At 39.0% G+C, this 20,882-nt stretch overlaps 1 protein-coding gene and 1 long non-coding RNA gene across 2 annotated transcripts in view; one reads left to right on the forward strand and one right to left on the reverse strand.

Moving 5' to 3' along the window:
- The window catches only part of LOC145460456 (uncharacterized), a 247,800-nt gene extending 245,282 nt beyond the window's left edge, over positions 1-2,518 (forward strand). The window contains exon 2 of the long non-coding RNA XR_014039846.1: positions 2,292-2,518. This is a non-coding gene — a long non-coding RNA (uncharacterized LOC145460456). The remainder of the gene's footprint in view (positions 1-2,291) is intronic.
- LOC145460440 (uncharacterized) lies at positions 226-20,548 on the reverse strand. Its single transcript, XM_081445269.1, has 6 exons — positions 20,295-20,548; positions 3,217-3,401; positions 2,432-2,667; positions 1,681-1,962; positions 1,011-1,091; positions 226-482 (listed from the first exon to the last, which is right to left on the reverse strand). The coding sequence occupies exons 1-6, from the start codon at positions 20,343-20,345 to the stop codon at positions 226-228; spliced, it is 1,092 nt and encodes a 363-aa protein (XP_081301395.1). The 5' UTR covers positions 20,346-20,548.
- Between the last annotated feature and the right edge of the window lie 334 nt (positions 20,549-20,882).

A 20,882-nucleotide genomic window follows, 5' to 3' on the forward strand; every position in this document is an offset into this window, starting at 1 on the left:
AAGGGTAGAACAAACACATCCCTAACTCGACAACGAGCAGAGATTTTAAATCGATCGAAAACCCAATTGCCAGACGTAATGACTAACGATTTTCTCTAAAAAGATGACAATACACTGGCAAAAGTTAGAGAAATAACTTTGAAATCGAGTGTCAATTGAAACTGCGATGGGAGATAACGTGTGTCCATATTGAATTATTTATCAACTTAAATTCGCTTCCTTCCTCTACACGTCGGTCTCATCTACATTTTCGATTTCACCTTGATCTTGAGGCGGTGAAAATTTTTCTTCAATTTCATAAGCAATTTGTGTCAGGTCGACCTCTGGATCTCTTAGAACCTCGACCAATTTTCTGATTGTGCTGCCTGCCTTTTGTCCATAGGCTGTGAGGAACTTTTCAGCTGGGTTTTCAGCACGTTTCCAAGATTCGCACTCAGCAAGCAGGCCAAGTTTATCTGCGCACATTTGCCAGTAGAAATAACCTAAAATATAGGCGATAAGAAACACAATGCTTTAACACATCAAAACCGACGGGTTCAAGAGTTTAGCTGTGTGACTCGATGTGTGACGCTGAAGAAAAGATGGAAGGATGGAAGGACGGAAGGAGAGAAAGACGGAAGGACGGATGGACGGAAGGACGGATGGACGGAAGGACGGATGGACTGAAGGACGGAGGGACGGAAGGACGGAGGGAAAGAGGGACGGAGGGACAGAGGGACAGAGGGACGGAGCGACGGGAGGGGCGGACGGACGGAGGGACGGGAGGGTCGGGGGGGACGGGAGGGACGGGGGGGACGGAGGGACGGGGGGACGGGGGGACGGGGGGATGGAGGGATGGAGGGATGGAAGGATGGAAGGATGGAAGTCACCCGGTCGATGCTGTTTTCCCAGTGAAAGTAGACAACTCCTTAGCTGCATTCCAGTTATGTGACCGTATTATGAAGTGCAAAACGTCGATTAATATAAAAACAAACTAAGCGAAATCATAACAAGTAAAACGAATTGCTTACCGTCATGGTATTTGCGATTGAGCCTCTGGGTTATAAATCTTCTTCCCTCAATGTTAAGACTGCTAATGGCATGATTCAAGCCTGGAATAATAGTAAATTGAAAAAAGCAGTTAAAAACTCCTTAATTTCTAAGAGAAAACCGGAATATGATACTTGTATAAAATGCATTTTTGTGTACTCCTTAATGAGTGGCAAATAAGTAAATTCAAGTAAATAATGAGGTAAAATAAACCAACTTATGTCCAACTGTTCATGCAACTGCAAACTTAAGTCGTAAACTTTTATTGAATAGCCAAGACTCCAATAAAACCTAAAACCCCCACTGAATCCCAAAATATATGTTAAAAGGAACAAAAGCAAAAAGATGTATAAAGCGACTGGGTACTGCTACTACCCCCTGGATGGGATGATAGTTCATGACAGGGTTACCCTCCCCGCCAAGAAAGTGAATTTGTCCGTACCACTTTTTGCCCTTTGCAGGAGAGAGGTATTCTGAGACTAACATTTCACATACAAGAAAGTGACACAGAGACTCAGACAACTGATGTGATAGAGAGTTCAGCAAGCTTGCCATTATCCCAATGCGCCCTACCCCTGTAAGAGAGAGAGAGTGGATATGAAATGGAAGGGGGCGGGGGGGGGGGGGGTGGAGGCAGGGTATTAAACTCACCAGGTTTAGAAGATGTCATTAGTGGTCTCCCTTCTCTCCCAGCTGTGGCATGACGTCTCATTTTGTTACTCGATTTCTTCCGTATTATCGCTACAGCTATTGCTATAGCTAAAATAACAATAACCAAAATAACTCCGCCCCAGAACAGTCCATTCTGCACTAATGGAATCGGCGAAGTGCTGGGAGTTCCTTCGGCAGCCAACGCTGAAGGTTCTGGATCTACCTTCCCACCATGGCCAGTGGGCGTGATCTCCGTATCAGGACTCGTCGGTGTTGAATCACCTAAATGATCAAAAAAATATTGTTCTTTAACTTTGCAAGAGGTCTTTCTTCTTTTTTCTTCAACTTACGCATCAAATTTGATTGAGAAACAGAAAAGAGAAAAACCTCTTGGAACCAAGGTAATGGTAATAGCAATATATTCCTGTTTCAAACTTAGGTCTCAAACCCGCTTGTCAAATAGGCTCCTCTCAGTGAGTGGATAGGTGACGATAGGGGTTGGAATAGGGGAGGGGTGGTAGAGTGGTTTAGCGCGCTAAATTTGAAATGTGACTCCTGGCATCCTCTCATTAACATTATTTTATTTTACATGTTTAACTTCTTATTTTCAGAAGATGAGATCGGCCACTGATACATCAGTCAGCGACATGGACCATGCAATATCAAAGAAAAGTATGTTGTCACGAGGCCGGCAGACCGTGGAAAGGATAGTGCGGTTTAATGCATTATTCAGGTAAATGAATGAACTTACCCAAGCCAGGGGATGTAACCGTTGTTTTTGCCGTGCACCTCCGGTTATGTTCAGTAACGCAAGATCTTATTTCTTCTTGAAGGATGCTACACGGGGGCTTGCATTCAACACACCCTCCAACTAGAGGATCAAAATAATTTCCATCCTCGCACCCGTCGCAGACAGGTCCAGCGAAAATGGTGCAAGTTTTGATTTGTTTCGAATTGCCAGGGAGGCAATTCGAATACTTGTCACAGCTGAAAGGGAAAAGTATGTCTTTTAACCAGGAGACGTTCAAAAATGGTATAAGCAGCCTATCAATAATGCATATGTATATTTCTCACTGTTATATTACAGACATTACTCGTGCCATTTTTTGAAATGGGCCATGAGGTATCTTGAAGTACTGTAAAAAGCAAGCTTCATGGTAAGGAAATAGCGAAGATGACAGTAGGTGACTGGAGAGAAGAGTTATATTAGGAGGGGAGGGTGGGGAAAAAACCATCCAAGGAGACCCAGGATCAGTTTGGTTGGGGGTGGGGTTGGGGCTGGGGCTGGGGCTAGCAATTACATGATTGTACGGGACGAAGTGAACGCAGCAGAATTTAGCGGCAAACGTCTTCCCATCGTACTTGAAAACTTTTGACCTTGTAACCTGTGCCACGACATCGTTTTCCCCCGCAGCTATCCCATAGGATAAGAGAAGATGAACATAGCTGAGAGACATGGCATGATGTTAATTCACCGATTTGCTTTGGGGTGAAAAAAGTGACAATTCTTAAATTATATACATGTAACAGACTTACAGGATGCAGCTTTCATATCCGCTGGAGTTGGAATAATCATATCCTGGCCAACATACCACACATTCTGTGTCTGTTTTGGATTGACATGGGGTCTTAACACCAAAACCAGGTGGGCATCCAGAACATTGAACGCAGTGCGTCCCGTTCCAATATTGCATTTCTTGGCAGTCATCAACTGCTGCCATCTGAAATCAAAAAAAGAAACCAAAAAAAAAAAACAGACCTTCTTCAGGCATGTCGCGTTAATACTTTAATGCATTTCTAGAGCCTTTTGTTTGGAGAGACAACAGAAAAAAAGTTTAAGACACAAACAAACAATTCATTCAGGTCAAAGCCATCTTTGCCTCTCCACTTTTCTATTCTGTCTTATCATTTTCCTTTCATTTCTTTTTTTTTGTTACTGCTATTGTTGATTGATTTCACGAAATGCAGTTAAAAAGATCTTGAACCTTAAGAGGTGATGTTACACTGACGAGACGTGTTTTTTAGTCCAACCTTGAAAATTTGGGCGACAATGTTTCAGGTTTTGTAATCGCTGTAAAAAACCTGCAACATGTAGCCTCAACGAGATGTTGCGTTAAAAATCAGCTCTGGTAGCATCACGCTAAAGTTAAGGTGTTTTGAGTTACTTTGGCCACGTACAAAATTAATTTGAATGAAACCTGAAAATAGTAGTTTACTAAGATAGAAAAACACCAAAGAGATAACAGTAAACCATAAAGGAACAAGGATGGTCAGGAAGGGAAAAGATAAACACAGACTGCAAGCGACAAACTTGACAAATTTAGGCTGAACTTTTCAAGATGCGCAAACCATGACGTAACTCCTTTAGGAGCGTGCTAACATGTTACTTGTTTTCCATTCTAACCATGCGAGCCTGCGCGTTGCCTTGCTCGCAAGGAGCATGCGCGTGGAACACGCTCATGCACATACTTTATAAAAGCGTGAACGTTCACGCGTTGGTTTATTGCACTATTTTTTCTCTCAAAAATGACCGAGCAAAGAAAAGTCAAAAACTGAAAAAAGGAATTGAGAACGGTACTTATGAAAATAACAGTAGAGTATGAATCAAGACACATACAATCAATCCATGTTCACGTCCAACTGGTATGTACAAGAAAAATACTATGCTTTTCGATGCGACAAGCCGTCCGATCTCAAATTTCAAAATTTCAAATTTCAATTTCAAAATTTCAAATTTCGATCGTTCTCCAGTTTAATAGCGCACCACTTCGAGTTCAGAGATATTTTACCCTAAAGATAGATATAACATGTTGGCAGTGTACTATTAATTTAGAGGAAAAGAAAGTCAGACTAATTTAGTCTCGTATGAATGCTCTAAACAAGAGAAACTATTTTTAATATAAATCGAGTCAATTGCATCAAATTTGGCCCAATTTATGGAGTATTTATTTTATTTGCAAATGATTGCGAAAACACACAGCGTATAAATAAACGACCGCACTTCAGAGAGTCTTAAATGATGTGCAAAAAATGAAGTACAGTAAAAAAAATAACAATTAACTGAGAGGAAAGCTTTCACTTACTACCAACCTGATGATTGGAACAAAGCACGGTCTAAAAAGACAGACATCAATATTGCTCTAACCTTTCTGATATAAAAGACTGCTCTTTCGGCATGCAATTCGAAAAGCAAGATACCCCGGATTTCTGCTGCAATTATTAAAAATCCGTTAAGGCGATATCATTTGAAGCTTTAAACAGTTATCTCCTGCGTTTAGGCAATAACAGTGATTCTTAACAAATCTGCTTTAAAATAGTTTTCTCTGCCACACAGAGTTTTATCGTGTCGGAAGACTCTGAAGTCGTGACCTCGCGTTTCATCACTGCAACACGAAACAACTGCGTCCCAATGCATTTCCAAAAATACAGTCTCCATCTCTAGTACTGACTGTTGTACATGAAACCATGATTTATGAATTCTTTCTAATCGAGAGACCTCTCGTCTCTCACCGAGCAGAAAGAGAAGGAAATCTCTTTCTCGCAGGGAAAAGCAGTGTTCAACAGTAACGGCAGAATTTAAATATTTCTTTTTGTTTCTTAAAGAATACTAGCAGAATATCATGCCAAATCCATCAAGGGTCATATAGAATAACACAAACATCTTTGTAGCCCTGGAGGTTTGTGATTTTAAAATTGCCAAATTGCGCCTCTTTTGTTTTCAATTCCAAATTAATCCACTTCACAATGATGATAATCGGGGTATTGACAGCTTTCATTGAAAATATTTTTCGGCTATTTGACCCCTGTGGTAATATTTATCTTTTCATTCTATGACCGATTGTGATATCTTCACGACATAGCTTTTGTTTATTGCTAACACAAATTCTCTGCATTTCGAAAACAATATTGAAAAATCAATCAAGTTAAGCTATTTATGTTTGACAGCTATTAAAAAGGCATGTACGGTGTGTGTTTACGGGTGGTCTGAGCTTCGTGCGACAAAAACTTTGGCAACGACGAAGTTAGCGCTGTTTTCTTTGTTTTACAAAATCAAAATCTCATATTGGCCCGTCCAGGAGCTCTGAGACATAATCATGTTACTTATTCTTCGCGTTTCAAATTAATAACGAGAGCAAAAAATGATCATCAATTAATGGGCTAAGGAATGCGTGCACTCATGACTGGATAATCACCTACGATATCATGCACGTGTTGTGATACTACTATACATCCAGTAGTTTGAATATTTTGTTCCCCCATTTCGCTTCCTCTTGCCGTAAGCTTTTTCTCGACATCACCATTGTCATCCCGCAGGGATCACAAATAGAAAAGCCCCCCCCCCCCCCTAGCTTACAGACGGATAAGCTTGACTAACGTAGTGTTAACTAAAGTCGTGCGTCTTTTCGGGTACCGATGTTTTACTCACTATACGGCACCGAGAAGAAAGCAAAGATGAAAACTCACCGTTACTCCAGTGATAAGCGTTAGATATACAAAAAATTCGCTCTGCATGATGATTCCTTGTCGGTAGTTGAGGGATGGCGCTACGTGGCTACGAAGCTCTTGAGGGCATGGCGGAACATGTGCACGCATATATTATAGAGCGGACTTTGATAGTATGGGCGAGGCAAGCCAAAGAATTGTCACTCATAGGAACTACATCAGCCAATGAAAACAGGGCCGAGATGTGAGCTTGATTTATAATTAGGGAAAGTCCCTATCTAATAAGCACTCGACTTAGAACCAGACAAGTCCAAACTCGCAACCATTGCACGACACTGCTGTTGTCTGGTTATGGAGAGAGTATAAAAGCTAGTCGGAATTCTCTTCGTTTGAAACTTGCAATGTTAAAATATTTTGGTAGAGCTTCATCGTTAGGCTTATTACAGTCGCTGTCCTAACTAACTATCTTCCTCAGGTGATAATGGTGATTCTTAATCAATCTTGTTATGGATTGTTTTGATGCAATGTTAATACGGTGATCGTGTCTGTAGTCGTGATCTCCTTTTATTTCATTTTTTTCGCAAAAGGGATTTATGACGACAAATGTTTTTTTTTCAACACGAAACAAATAATGTTTCCAAAATATGATGCCTACTGCCGGAGTCAATTTGGGGATAAGTGGTCGACAAGACTTCACGCTTAATCCTGTAGGGAAAAGCTTAATCGCATTTGATTAATGAAAAATTTCGAAAACGGAATTTTTCCAAACCCAAATCCACAGTGACTGGTGATTGGTGCGTTTTCAAATTTCTGCAGCGTAGTGTGGACTGAAAACGTTAGAAGCATTTTTAGAGTCAAAACACCGTTTTCAAAATTCTTCGGCTTAGTGTGGAAGTCGGGTCTAAACCTTGTAAATAGTGCATTTAAAGTGACTGACACATCACACATCAGGAAGTCTCTGAACCGAAACCTACGTCGGATGAAGCTCTGAGCGATATCTAGATTTTGCTAGAAAGTGCGATCAACCAACCAACATAAACGCTTTCCACCAGCATATCAACAGTCTTAACTGTTGTTAAAACAACACTTGTTATCAAGGGTTCCATCGAAGGAATGTTCGGGGGCCCGACATCAGAAGAAGTGCATGTTTCTCGCGCCAGAACACACTCGCTTACAAAGCATAACATAGCGGTCGGCCAATTGGAAAAATACATGCGAAAAAGACGCGATGCTCTGATGTATTTCTGCGAATTTCTGGCATTTTAATGGTGTCCGTGCGCTTATTTCAAACGGCTGTGCATGGCAAAAATATTAATTCTGAACTATGCATTGTACATCTACACTAGTTACACAAGTTTATTCTAACATTTCTTAGCCGGTAAATTGAAAAAATATAGCAACAATTCAAATTAACTGTAAAAATATTTAACGCAGATGTAGCGTTAGGCGAGCTGAATGGCGTAACATACTTGTAAACAGGACCATGCATGCAAGCGGAACCGGTATTTCCGGTAATCTTTTTAAAAAGTAAACTCGTCCAAAGTTTTCCATCTGCTGGAATGGAAATGGTATCTTTCCGCTTATATCTAGTGATACACTGTAGTTAGTCTGGTCTAATTCTTTCCTGCTATGTGGAACCTCCTTTAATGGTGTTGCGAATCTTGAGTTGCAAGCCGCGCCTTAATTAAATCCTTGTTATTTTAAAACTCCTTCTATCGCAAACAAGCCTTATATGATGTATTTGAACGCACGGGATTACAAATCAAAACTACAGAGACATACATTCATATTTTTCAGTCTGTTAGAATCGAAATATTATCTATCCAAATATGTCTTTTCTGTATCTTTCCTGCGCTGTGAAACCTTCTGTTATGGTGCTCAGTTAAGTTAAACGTTGGCTAAAACATTTCAAGCGAAACGAGCCCCGTGAGCTTCCCGCGCGCGAATTTTAAGTTGTAAGCCACGCCTTAAAGTGCCTATGAAGTAAAAAATAATTGCTGCTGATTTGAAAGGCTTTTCAAAGTAAAGAAGAATAGCGTTTTCCTTTTTGGAATATCTTTTTTTTGTTTTAGAGATATTCACGTTTTTGTATTATAAATGATGACGTCATAGGTGGTTCCACTAAAACAGTTCAACACTCAATCAAGAATATCTCTAGAAATATTAAAGCAGTGTTCTTTAAACTTGGCACCAGAAATGTACACCACAAAAGAAACAAAATGACACCCGTCATGTCGTCGCCATGACAACAGTTATGCCGCTGGTCTTGTTTTAATTAAAACTAACATTACCAGATTTTATCTGAAACAAGGATCATCCACTCCCAACAATCTAATGGGGAGAGTTAAGACAATATGGGAATCATGTGCGTTCCGAGCAAGACCCTCTGTCCCTTTTCGAAAGGTTGCAAATTGGCATATTTGGTTTTTCACAGAAAGAGACTGGAGCCAAAAGTGTTGCCATGGCAACAACACAGAAGGTGCCATTCTGTTTCTTTTGTGATGCACATTTGTGGTGCCAAGTTTGAAGAACACTGCTCCAATATTTCTAGAGATATTCTTGATTCCTTGATTTACTGTTCAAATAGAACCACCTATGATGTCATCACTTTCCTCATTTGCATAATACGAAAACGTAAATATCTTTAGAACGAAAAAAGATATTCAAAAAAGAGAAACGCCATTCTTCTTTACTCTGAAAAGCCTTTCAAATAATCAGCAATTATTTCTTACTTCATAGGCACTTTAAACCTGTTGCTATTTTAAAACTCCGTCTTCGCAAACAAGCGTTATGTGTCGGTGAACAAACGGGAAAGCCAAACAAAACTCAATAACATACCGATAATCCAGTCCCTGCCAGAAAAATTAACAACCTGACGGCAAGCACGGCTAAGTTTTCAAGTTTAATCACCTTCCATGTTGCTAAGATGTCACCCAAGATGTTTGTTCGCGCGCCATGTTTATTCTTAGTGTCTACGTGGCACACGTGCATCGAAATGTCCCGCAATGAGAGCCAATCAAATACAAGATGATGTCATCTAATGTGAGAAGAATAGAGGAAACACACTAATGCCGAAATGTTTATCTTATTCAGAACATGGACGCTTTGAATTTTTGTGTCGAGACCTTTAGTCCACAATAACAATCTTTTTTCCCTCAAATCAGGTGGTATCTATCTCAAGCCAACAGCTAAGACATGGGGTGTAAAGTGTCGTTAACGATCTATAACGAAAATTAAATCAATGGATGTACAGAATCTATTGGTCAAGTTCAAGATTATACATTTTTGTTCACAGCCTGCAAGTTATAAAGTGCACACCGGCACCGCATGCCGTGGATCTAGTAAATATTTGCATCGAAGTATGCCTTCGTAATGTACACAAAATAGTTCCCAAGACCTTCTTTTGACCGTTAAAGCCGGATAGAAAACGCAAATTAAGTGAGCAACATCTTAATTTCGTTGCGTTACTTAAAGTCACAGTAAATAGCGACAGTATGGTTAAGTAGTTATACGGTCTTGTACATGTACAAGTAATATGACAGGCACAGGCTGAATTGCTGACCATTGCTTATACAGCAAACAATTTACTGAAGTACGGACTTAGTTAGAATTCATCGACCTTTTGGAATCGAAATCAATGTCAAAGCACACTGTCCTTTAAAAAGAAACTTTTGTTGAAAGCGCAGGTTTTAACCCTGTTTCCATTGTCGCTACTTAACGACAAAAATAACGAGTTCAAAACTGCAAACTGGCCTTGATCATCAATAGGTACCCTTAATGGGTTGAAAAAATAAAATTGTAAATCGCTGTCTAAAGATTTACGAAGTATATGCATGTAAACTTAAACATGTTGAGCAAGCAAGTATGATTGGCATGCAAAGTAGACAGCAAATAAAACGTTTTGTTTTGTTTCTTTGAATAGCAAATCATTCCGTTAAGCACAGCAGTCCAAGCTGGACTGAAAAATACAAGTTTTTATTTAATTATAAGAAATTGTTTTACAACTAGCCAATGCTCTGCTTTGGGTAAGACAGATCATTGGACTACGTAAAGAAATTTTTTTTGATATGCGTTTTAGTTTTGTTAGAAGTGAATAATTATTCAGTGTTGTGAAATTATTTCGCTGTGATTACACTGAAGAGGCTACCAAACTTTACATTTAATAGATTTTGAGTCTTGATCAAAATGGATCTGGTTTTATTTGCGGTCTACTGTCATCATACATCGATTTTTTTAAGGAATTAAGTCTACCTTCATGTAGGTTTTTCTTTTTAAAAGTGGTTGCTACTTTTTCCTTTTTAGGTAATTATATCCTAACGCAGTGTTAAGGTCAAATTTAGTGAAAGCACGAAAACTAGCCCGTTGTCGATCACTCCATCAAATATAATAGTTCTTAAAGCAACATTAACAAACAAAAACAATTCAAAATCACTTTGGTTGATTAACACGGGACTAAAACAAGCTGCGTGCAATTGTGAGGTATCTAATCTAGGGAAACATGTATTGTTTTCAAGGCCTTTTTCGAACCCAGACGACAAGTTGATGACGAATCCGAAAAACTTGCTGGCGCCGTCGCTTGCCGCATTCAACCTATCCGACCGGTTAAATGTATCTTCAAGGTATATTTCTTGCTAAGTAGTAATGCTATATTTTTAAAAAAAGTAATGACAAAAGTAGAGGCTTACAGACTCCGGCTTTGCTCTGAGAAAGAGATATGTAAGCTCCCTTTAATCTTGTTCCAACCACTGAAGCGTACAGTGTTTTGAAATTTTGCTCACGAAAGAGTTTTCGCTGCGACACGTTTCAAACCAAGCTGTATAAATACCTATGTAAGCTCCCTATAAGCTTTACACTGAGTCATTCATGTAACCCACAAATGTGAGAAAACGTAAAAGAATATTTTAACCCCATTCCTAGTGATAGGTAAGAAAGTAGAAAGCTGGCTTTCATCGATAGGCTAAACCACGCCCATTTTCCACTTGTTCCTGAACCAGTGGAACGTTCACTTAGGTAGAAATCGAGAATCGAAAACCGACCTTGAAAATACAAAATCGCTTTTGGGATTACAAGCCGTTCAGATATCATTATTTATCTTTCATTCTGTCTACAGACTGCCTGGTGTAAAAAGCGGGAAATATAGAATTACTTTAAGGTTTGTGAACGCTCGGTAATTTGGTAACGAATATAAAACCTAGTTGTTGCTCACCGTTACTCTCAGAAGTATGGTCAGCTCGACGAAAAACGCCAATATCATTTTCGAAGATCTGTAAGGAATACACGTTCTTCCTTATATTAGTCAACAGATCAAGTCGCAGTAACTGCTAGCTACTAATAAGCTTTGTTACTGGCTGGCTTCGGTTTTGCGTGGTCTTTTTCAATTAAATTCAACTACAAATTGATTGACGTTTTGAAGAGGTTTTCATTATTATGCATCGCCTTGAAACTAGTAAAATGAGACGTGTAAAATTCTAATTTCTGTCCTATATATTTCTTACCATTCAGTTTCGCTAACGCCGTTTGCACGTAAATATCCTAGTCATTCTGCCTTAGAAAGAATTAAAACCAAGCCACAAGCTAAATTGGATTCAGCGGCTTCATGCTATGCACATTGTCTACTGCATTTGTACTACCACTAACAATGGGTACAGAACAATGACTCCGAATGTGCTTACTCTTACAATAATTCTTGATAGCTTTCACATTTCACTTAATAGGAAAGAAACATGCAATATCGTCTGTGACAAATACCTTGAGAGCTCTTGAGAGGCAAAGAAGAAATACTGGTATACTAGGAGCGATTGATGTTAAAAAAAATGCACAACTATCAAAAACCGGACGCTTTCCTTTGAGTTGTGTCTTAATTATACGTGCATGAAGGCGGCACTCGTCCATAAATGCATGCACAGATATTTCGACATCTTGACCTGAGATTAAAGTTAATCCACGTGTTTTGGTGTGTCCCCAGCTCTAAATAAAACATACGCTCGCCGTACGTAACTGAAGTATTCAACTTTACGTAAATCTTTTTCAGTTTTCGAAAGAATATTGACGAAATATCGTGACAAGCCACTCAGTAGAGTAGCGTGGAAGTACACAAACAGTCTCGTTACCCTCCGGGTCTGTACTTAAGTGTTTTCTGCTCTTTTCTGGCGTTTTCTTTGTTTTCGCCGAATTTTTAGAGTTGTTTCTTTAAAAGGCACTCGTCCATAAATGCATGCACGGATATCATGTTCCGACATCTTGACCTAGGATTATTAAAGTTATTCCACGTGTTTTGGTGTGTTCCCAGCTCTAAATCAAACATACGCTCGCCGTATGTAACTGAAGTATTTAACTTTACGTAAATCATTTTCAGTTTTCGAAAGAATATTGACGAAATATCGCGACAAGCCACCCAACAGAGTAGCGTGGAAGTACACAAACATTCTCGTTGCCCTCCGGGTCTGTACTAAGCGTTTACTGCTCTTTTCTGGCGTTTCTTTGTTCTCGGTGAATTCAAAAACGTCCTTATCTAATAGTGTCGGTAAAAGCTTTGATTGATTGCATTCTTCAGTTATTAGGCCGTGATAATATTTGTCCCTGTTTCTACAATCACTGTACGTACACATTGAGTAATTGTGATATCAACAAGACAACTTTATCTTCTCTACATGCCGAAAACAGTTGTCAGTAGGCCTAGGTTGTATTTTTAGCGACCAGTTTGATTAAACCATAGTTAGTAGACTATGATTAGACTTCAGACTATTTTAAAAAATCATATCAACAGATGTGTGTATATCAATGAGCCTGTGTTTATTGTCAGGAATGGCTCAGCACACAACATAAACTATTAACATCTAAAAATAAACTATTAATGATTTTTAAAGCGTCGAAAGATAAGAACAGAGAGCCAAAATAACCAAAGTCAAATAGCCTAGCTTGAAACTCTAGTGTGTTCATTGCGTTAGTGTCGCTAACAGCCTGGTTTTACACCTAAAGGTGCAATTCTCGCCTGTATAACAACAAATTCTATTAGTATTTTGACAGCTATTAATAGCAAATCCACTTAGGCTTGTTTAAGAGTGGAGTGACGTGTCATTCATCGCTATCTTTGCACAACACAACTTTTGGCCACTTTGGCGACAGAAACAAAGATTTTGAATTCAGCACTTCTTTATCGTTTCACAAATCAAAACCCCACACTGGCCTGGCCAAGTGCTTTAATCATTATGCTAGAAACTGGCTGCATGTCACGGTTTGTCCTCTCTTTCTTCCTCCTGTGGTCTCTACCACAGGAAGAAGGAATAGAGGATTCCAAGAGAGGCTTCAGCGGGGCTAATTAATGAATCACCGATGCAAAAGGTATATACATTCGGTTATTTGGATATATGTTCCCCGACTCTTTCACTTGTCCTAAACTGTCTCTTATCATCAACAAATAGACTTCCTCCGACTTTTGATCAGATTCCCATCCCGCAGGAATCACTAACACCAAAATTCTATTCAATATACTGTAAGCCAAACCTCCTTTTAGATTCGCTTGAGTAGCAATGGTTTTATACTCAGTCTGAAAACGTTCGCTTTCATCGTCAGGCCGTCTTCAGGCACCGGTGTTTTACTAGTATAACACCAAAGAGGAAGCAAAGGGGTAAACTTACCGTTGCTCTACTGATAAACGCGAGACATACAAGAATTTCAGTCAGCATGATGATTCCTTGAAACTACGTAGCTACGAAGCTATTGAGTGCATGAAACATGTTCACGCACGCACGAACGGACTTTGATCCGGATTTGATCCATGAGCGAAGCAAGCCAAAGAATTGTTACTCATAGGAAAACGTAAGAAAGCTACTTATTTCGACTTTCTCTTCGTTTGAAACTCACAATGCTCAAGGAATTTGGTAGAGCTACACCTCAGACTTTACAGCTCAAGCGATTGTACTTGTGGAAAGAATGGGAAAGAGAAAGCTAGAAAGTCCTGTTGTGTGACGTCTCTCAGCCCATTCCAGACAGCTCTCGTTCTTGATTCTCTTTACGTATCGAAATAAGCTGTTTCCAGTTGGGCTCTGCTGGTTCAAAGTTAGTCCCTTCGACTTAGCAATTTTAAAGCCGGTCACTATACAGGGACTGTCAAGCTGCTAATGTAGTGATGGTGTAAAATCTCTCATTTCTAGTATCCTGAAGATATAAGGACAGGAGACTAAGACTGAAACAATCCGAACCGCTTTCCTAGGTATGTAATCGTGTTTATAAAACTGAATTAGAATTGAACAGCATGTAAACATGGGACTCAGGCGAAAATGCTGCGAAAGGTTAAACTGAATATCTTGAACTTGCGAACATTATGACAGAGTAGAAACTTTCATTGTGCAAGACAAACTCGAGCACTAAGGAAGGACTTTTCGCTAATACGACGATTCGACGGTCATTTTCATAACCAGTTTATTCTTGTATTTCAGTTGAAAGCGTCAAAACTATTGAAAAGCTATACAAAGAAAACTAACTGTCTGTGTTTAGATATACAAAACGTATATTGGCTTCTAATGTCAACATAAAAGCCGCAAACCAACCTACTGTGACATCCAATGCTGTGCACCCAATCACGTGATCGTCCAAATGCGTGTGAAGTTATTTTTAGTTTAAGGGTATAAAGTGTACTCTAAAAACCTCTAAAAGATGATATGGGAATTTTGTGTGACCGAGAAAACTTTGGAATGTGAACTAACTGGAAAACACCGAGGAATTGCGAATGAAATATTCAGCCCAGAGCGGTCAGAACGAAACAATTACGAGTGTACAACTGAACCCTAAGATATAGGACTGATACCAATACATGTCAATAGGTGAAATATCAGTTGAATATACTCACCGACAATGCCATAAATGCAACACGGAATCCTAGAAATAAGCCAATGGCTTGAGACTTTCCGAACATCTTTTGTCTTCACAACTTGCAGTGAAACTGTTCAGACGAATGTTCAAAACACGCGCGCTGACGTGGAAGGTTACTAAATCGCGCCGCCGAAAGAAAAGGCTTGAATTTTCGAGGTCGTTGCTTTTTATAAAGTCGACTGGTATCGAATTGGATGATGGGATGCGAGACTGTCCCTGTGGCGGAAATTTACTCACCAGGAAGTTACAGATACCCTAGCACGAGTTTTTTTGGCGGCTTCGCCGCTCAAGATCGCGGCTTCTCCAGCAAACAGAAGGTTCCGTTTCTAACAAGCTTTATCCTTTGTCAAGACATAAATACTTTCTCTTGTTTTTGTTTGATGAAGTTGTGAAATTAACAAATACGGCACGGATCAAGACAATCGAACTGTTTTCACATCTAACTTGAACATTTACAATTTCAATGCTATCGAGTCGAGTGATTTTATTGTTATAACTTTGTTTTTAAGACCAAAAAAATTAGGCCAGTTTTAGACCATTTCAGTCTAAAATTATCTACAAATTAAATTCAGGCTCAGCGCAAAAGTAATAAAATAAACAACAAAGATAAGAAGATATTAGGAGCCGCCACAACACCCACAACAGTAGCCAAAAGGCTCTTATATGGCAAGAATTTCTGGCATTTGTTGGAGAGAAAACGAGCTGGGTGGTGAATCAGATGTCATCAAACGTCTGTCAAGTGGCCTTAAACCTCCTTGATGCACATCATCGAAGATAACCATGTCAGTGTAGATAGCCTTTAAAGGTGCACTCTTATATACCGAGGTATGGCAAGTATTCGCTTTAAATAAAAATGTAATGTTGCATGCAGGAAGCAAAGCGTTAGGGTCCCTTTTAGGTAGGCGTTCAAGGAAGGTCAAGGAACAATTATATGAAATTTGCCATTTTAATACCCAAAAATTTAAGAACTTGTTCAGCCAAGCAAGATCAAGCAGGTTTTTATGTGTACTCGGGTAAAGTTAAATTGTGATAAATATTTTAACCTAGGAGTGTGACTTTGAGATTGCAAATTTACATTAAAAGATAATGCATAATGCAGTTGTGAATAAATACTGTCGATATTCAAGGCCAAACGATCTGAAACCTAAGTTTATTTATTTTTCTGGTAATCAACCCATAGAAATTTAGGACCCAATTTACAACTTACTTAGCCTAAATTGCTAATATGTACCCCAAAATACCGAAACCTATTTTGCCAGACTTAAAAAAAATGTAGGTTCTTACACGGGGTTTTTACTATACTTTCAACTCAGAATTATCTGACAAGGCTCGCTTCGAATTCAGGGCGCAACCTCGAGTTAGAAGATATCTACTTCAAAAAATTAAATCGACGGGAACTGGCAAGAGCTGAGTACTATGTAGAGAAAAGAAAAACAGACAAATTTTGTTACGAATCCAAATTCCACGAACAGATGGTATGGTAAATCCTTTGCTCCTTAATGCACGCACTAAATGAAAGAAATGTATTCAAAGCAAGTGAATATTACATCACGTTTTGCAAACGATTTATAAATAGGGTTAATTTTGTTTCAAGTACAATCAGCAAGTACTTACTGTGATCAACTTACAACTGTTTACAAAGCAATGGCCATATGAATCAGACATTTAAAAGCATTGATCTTGATGGTCTTAATTTGTATACTGCCTTGACTGCGAAACATACCACTTAAACAAACGCCCTTAAGAATGGACCACTACGCGCAAATTAACTGCACTCGGCTAGCGAACTTGCAATGCAGCAAAGAAAAACAGCAATAAACAGGGCGGAAATCATTAACTTACCACGAAACGGATCACTGAAACATAGCACATTCCAAGCAGCCAGAACATATTGGTCCAACCTTTTCATCTAAAACTGCTCTTTCGAAAAGGGAGCTCGACATGCCAACAGACAAAATAGATAAACCGGATTTCCGCTGCAATTAATCCGTTAGGTTGCTATCATTTGAAGCTTTTAAAAATTATCTCCTGCGTTTAGATAATATAATAGTGATAGTTATCAATCACTTTTTAAATAGTTTTGTCTACCCCACACACTGTCGTGTCCGAAGTCGCGACCTTGCGTTTTGCCGCAAGAGATTCATGGGCGGGAGACATTTGCTTTTCATCAACACGCAACAACCCAGTGTTTCCAAAATAAAATCTTCACTTCCTGAATTAATTGGGTGTTAAGTGGACGACAGGAGTTGACGAATAATCACTAACAAAGCTTCCTCGCCTTTAAAACAATAATCGCCTTACATGTAAAGCGTAGTTTAAAACCTTTTAGAGTTACTGACACAACGCAGGAGGTCTCTGAACCGAACTGACGTCATGCTTAATCCGAGAAGCTTTGAACGATAATCCTGGAATGTTGAATAAACTAACCAGCAATAAACTTTCCACTGGTACTTAAATGTTATAATCAACGGTGAACAATATGCAATACTTAATTTAAGTTTCAAGTTATCAAATCGTTGAGCAAGAAGATGAAGAATGTTCGCAGAACCGACGTCTGAACATGCCGACATCATTTTAAACATTTTTCGCGTCAGAGGACACGTCAAAAAACTTGCTTAAAGCATAAAATGGCTCTTTATCTATGAGGCCTTGAGGTCACTTTCTGCCAAACTAGAAAATGATATTCACGAAAAAGGTCCTCCGACGATTTCCGTTCATTGAATCTCGAGGTTTTTAATAGTGCGTCCACTATCACTGGCTCTGATAAAACTTCTGTATTAAAAATATACAAAGCCTTATATATAGGCTCTGGACTGTATATGTATTGTCAGCAACTTGAGCAAGTTAAACCAGTCTATTCGAACATTCGATAGCCAGTAACTTGCACAATCATAACCTGTGAGGGCATCTGGCTTTTTCGGTCCTTGTTTTCTCGCACGTTAGCAAAATCATTGTAACCACTCTAATTACCTGCATTAATATTTAACGCAGGCGGTATGGCGCGAGGCGAGTTGGATAGCGTAAACTCGGCGACCCATACAAGCGAAACCGGTTTTTCCGGTTGTATTAAATGAATTTGGCCGGCACACATGTATGCTATTGCTGCTGGAATCGAAATGGTGTCTTTCCAACTGTATCTGTTCTTTACCTTTCCTGCTATGTCAGGGAACGTTCTGTTTTGGTCTTCAGTGTAATTAATGTAAAATATTTCAAGGGAAAAAAGTTCCCCGCACTTGAGTTGTCTGATCTGAATTGCTAATGTTAGCCGCGCCTTAAATCCTTTGCTATTTTAAAACTCTGTCTAGTGCAAACAAGCTTTATATGTATGTGAACGATTGAGAATTCAAAGCAAAACTAGAAATCACATACCGACATTCCAGCCCCAGCCAGCAAAATTAATAGACCTAAGACAAACATGGCAAAGCTTCATCTAGTCAGCTTCCATAAGCTGCCGTTAAGTCACACTGTTATATGACTGATGTTTGGTCGCGTGCACGTTTGTTGCTGCCCCCAGCTACGTGGCACATCTCGCCATGAACCAATCAAATACAAGGTGATGTCACTGACTGTAAGTGGACTAGGGGAAGCAAGATATAGCTAATACTGTATATCATGAAAACCTGGGCTGTTTCTATGCCGATACCCTGAGGATCCCTGAGTCCACAAAGTGTTTAAAATAGCTTTCTTAGTCAGTATCTATCTTAACTTAACTCAACAACAGCTAATAAGATTCTATAAAGAGAATTTTAAGCTTGTGGAAGAGCTATTGGTTCTCAAGATTCAAGGTATTCCTTAACTCTTAGCGAAAAATATATATTGAACGCTGTGAATGTTTTCATCGAAATAATGTTGTCGGACTGCGAACAAAATTCTTCCCAGATCTACTTTTATAAAGGCCTGATGGGATAGAAAACAAAACTGAAGACGGATATTTTCCTCGTTTTAAAAGTAATCGTATTACAGTGTTTAAAATGAAATCGCAAACTGGCGACAGTATCGCATTTGTTATGTGCTTTACACGTCCAAGTAATGATAGTCTGAATTGCCAGATGTCTTCCGCCCGCGGCCTAAACCCACGGAACAATTCAGTTTTTAAAACTAATGATAACAAATAGCAAAAACAGTCCGAGTTTATATATATACTGTGCATATAATTAAATGTTATTCAACCGGCACGAGGTCTATGTTGGAGAATTATTTATCGTTTTTTTTTTTGCAAGTTTATCTCGACTAAGGAAATATAGAAACACCCTCTAGAAACAATTTTTCTTGAACCCTGCTAACCGACTTTGGTGGTAATTAAACTGAAGGCGCGTATTTGTAATCGCGTGTCTTCATAAAAGACTTATGAAGTGCATGTCATGGGTTGCCTGGAACATAACAAACGTGTCAACTAAAAAATGATCGGCATTTCATTTGTAGAGCATTTTAAAAAATGCTCTACAAATGAAATGTATATATACTTTTAAAATAATTCTCTCCGTTTTAACTGCCGTCACTCTGAAAAAGACAAGTTTTGATCGAATTATGAGAAATTACTTTGTAACTTAAGCTAATTCTTTGATTTGAGTCGAACCAGGATCGGTGGATTACGTGGAGAAATGTTATCAATTTGCACGCCAGGAGTTCGGTACCTAATGTCAGAAGTGAATAATTTATTGCGGAATTTTTTTGCTGGCGTATTAAAATTCTTAATTATAACCTTATAGCTTTTCATTGATTGATTTTCAAATAGTTGTCGATTAGGTCATCTTAATATAGTAGTTTATTTACAAAGCAGCATTAATAAGCCAAAAAAAATAAATCCCAGCTTATTTCGGAAGTTCTCTGTAACTAACCCTGCTATCTAACCGAGGTAAACGAGTATCTGAACTGAAAACCTCTAAGCCTCACACGGAGTCATCTGTAACCGGTAAATGTGAGAAAAACTGAATGTATTTTTTCAGTTTTCATTTCCTCAAGGTAGCTGAGAACGAAAGCTGGGTCCACCGAGATACTAAACCGTCGAACTTGGAGTGTTTAAAAACCCCGCCCTCGTCTAGTTTCGATATTTCACGTGAGTTTTGTGCTGAAATGCGTTCTCTTGCTACAAATCTAACTAACTAAGTTTGGACTTAAAAACAGTACAAGTAGCATTTAGCTATTATTTCAAATATCACTATTTCTCTTTTGTCGTTGTTGTTTTTTTCTTCCATGGACTGTCGTACGCCGAGTATCAAAAGGAAAATATAAAATTACTCAGATTTCTGACTGCTCGCCGAAATTTGAAATGTTGGCAAAATGTTGAGTTGTTTACTTACCGTTACCCTCATTATTACGGTCAGTCCCAGGAAACACGCCAACACCATCATCGGGAAATCTCCCAGATTTTGAGTTTGTTCCACTTTCGATATCTTACAAAATAATCAACGGATGTAGAGAGTCGCTCTCGCTAGCTAAAGCTCCGTCAGACCAGCACAGCTTAGCATTCTAGAACAGTCTAGAAGATTCTTTTCAAAATACAATCCCTAAATTGATTGACGTTTTCAAGAGGTTTTTATCATAAAAGCTTCTGATAGGCTGGTTCTTACACTTGGGCAAAGTTTAGTCGCCTTGAAACAAAAATCGGGCGTACAAAATTCTCCTTTCTGTCCTTTCATTACCATTTCTTGATAAAAATTTGCATGGATATATTCTAGTCATTCTGACTTCGAAAGAATTATAAACCAAGTGTGTGGCACTATGGATTCAGCGGCTTAGTGGCATGTACGACCGCTATTAACTCTCGACAATTAATATGCTGAGTAAGCACTTTTGGAGTCAACACGGTGCATTTACATTCCAAAGTTTCAAATTTCGCTTTTCAGGAAAGAAACACACAGTATCGCCTGTATCAAATACCTTGAGAG

This window comes from Orbicella franksi, chromosome 11, assembly GCF_964199315.1.
Source record: "Orbicella franksi chromosome 11, jaOrbFran1.1, whole genome shotgun sequence".
Classification (NCBI taxonomy): Eukaryota; Metazoa; Cnidaria; class Anthozoa; order Scleractinia; family Merulinidae; genus Orbicella; species Orbicella franksi.

Excerpts from the sequence above, each read along its gene's own strand:
- LOC145460440 (XM_081445269.1), bottom strand. The coding sequence starts at position 20,345 with ATGATGGTGTTGGCGTGTTTCCTGGGACTGACCGTAATAATGAGGGTA. Across the intron at positions 3,402-20,294 it reads CCGTAATAATGAGGGTAACG|ATGGCAGCAGTTGATGACTG; the intron begins GTAAGTAAACAA and ends TTTTGATTTCAG. Across the intron at positions 483-1,010 it reads CAATCGCAAATACCATGACG|GTTATTTCTACTGGCAAATG; the intron begins GTAAGCAATTCG and ends CCTATATTTTAG.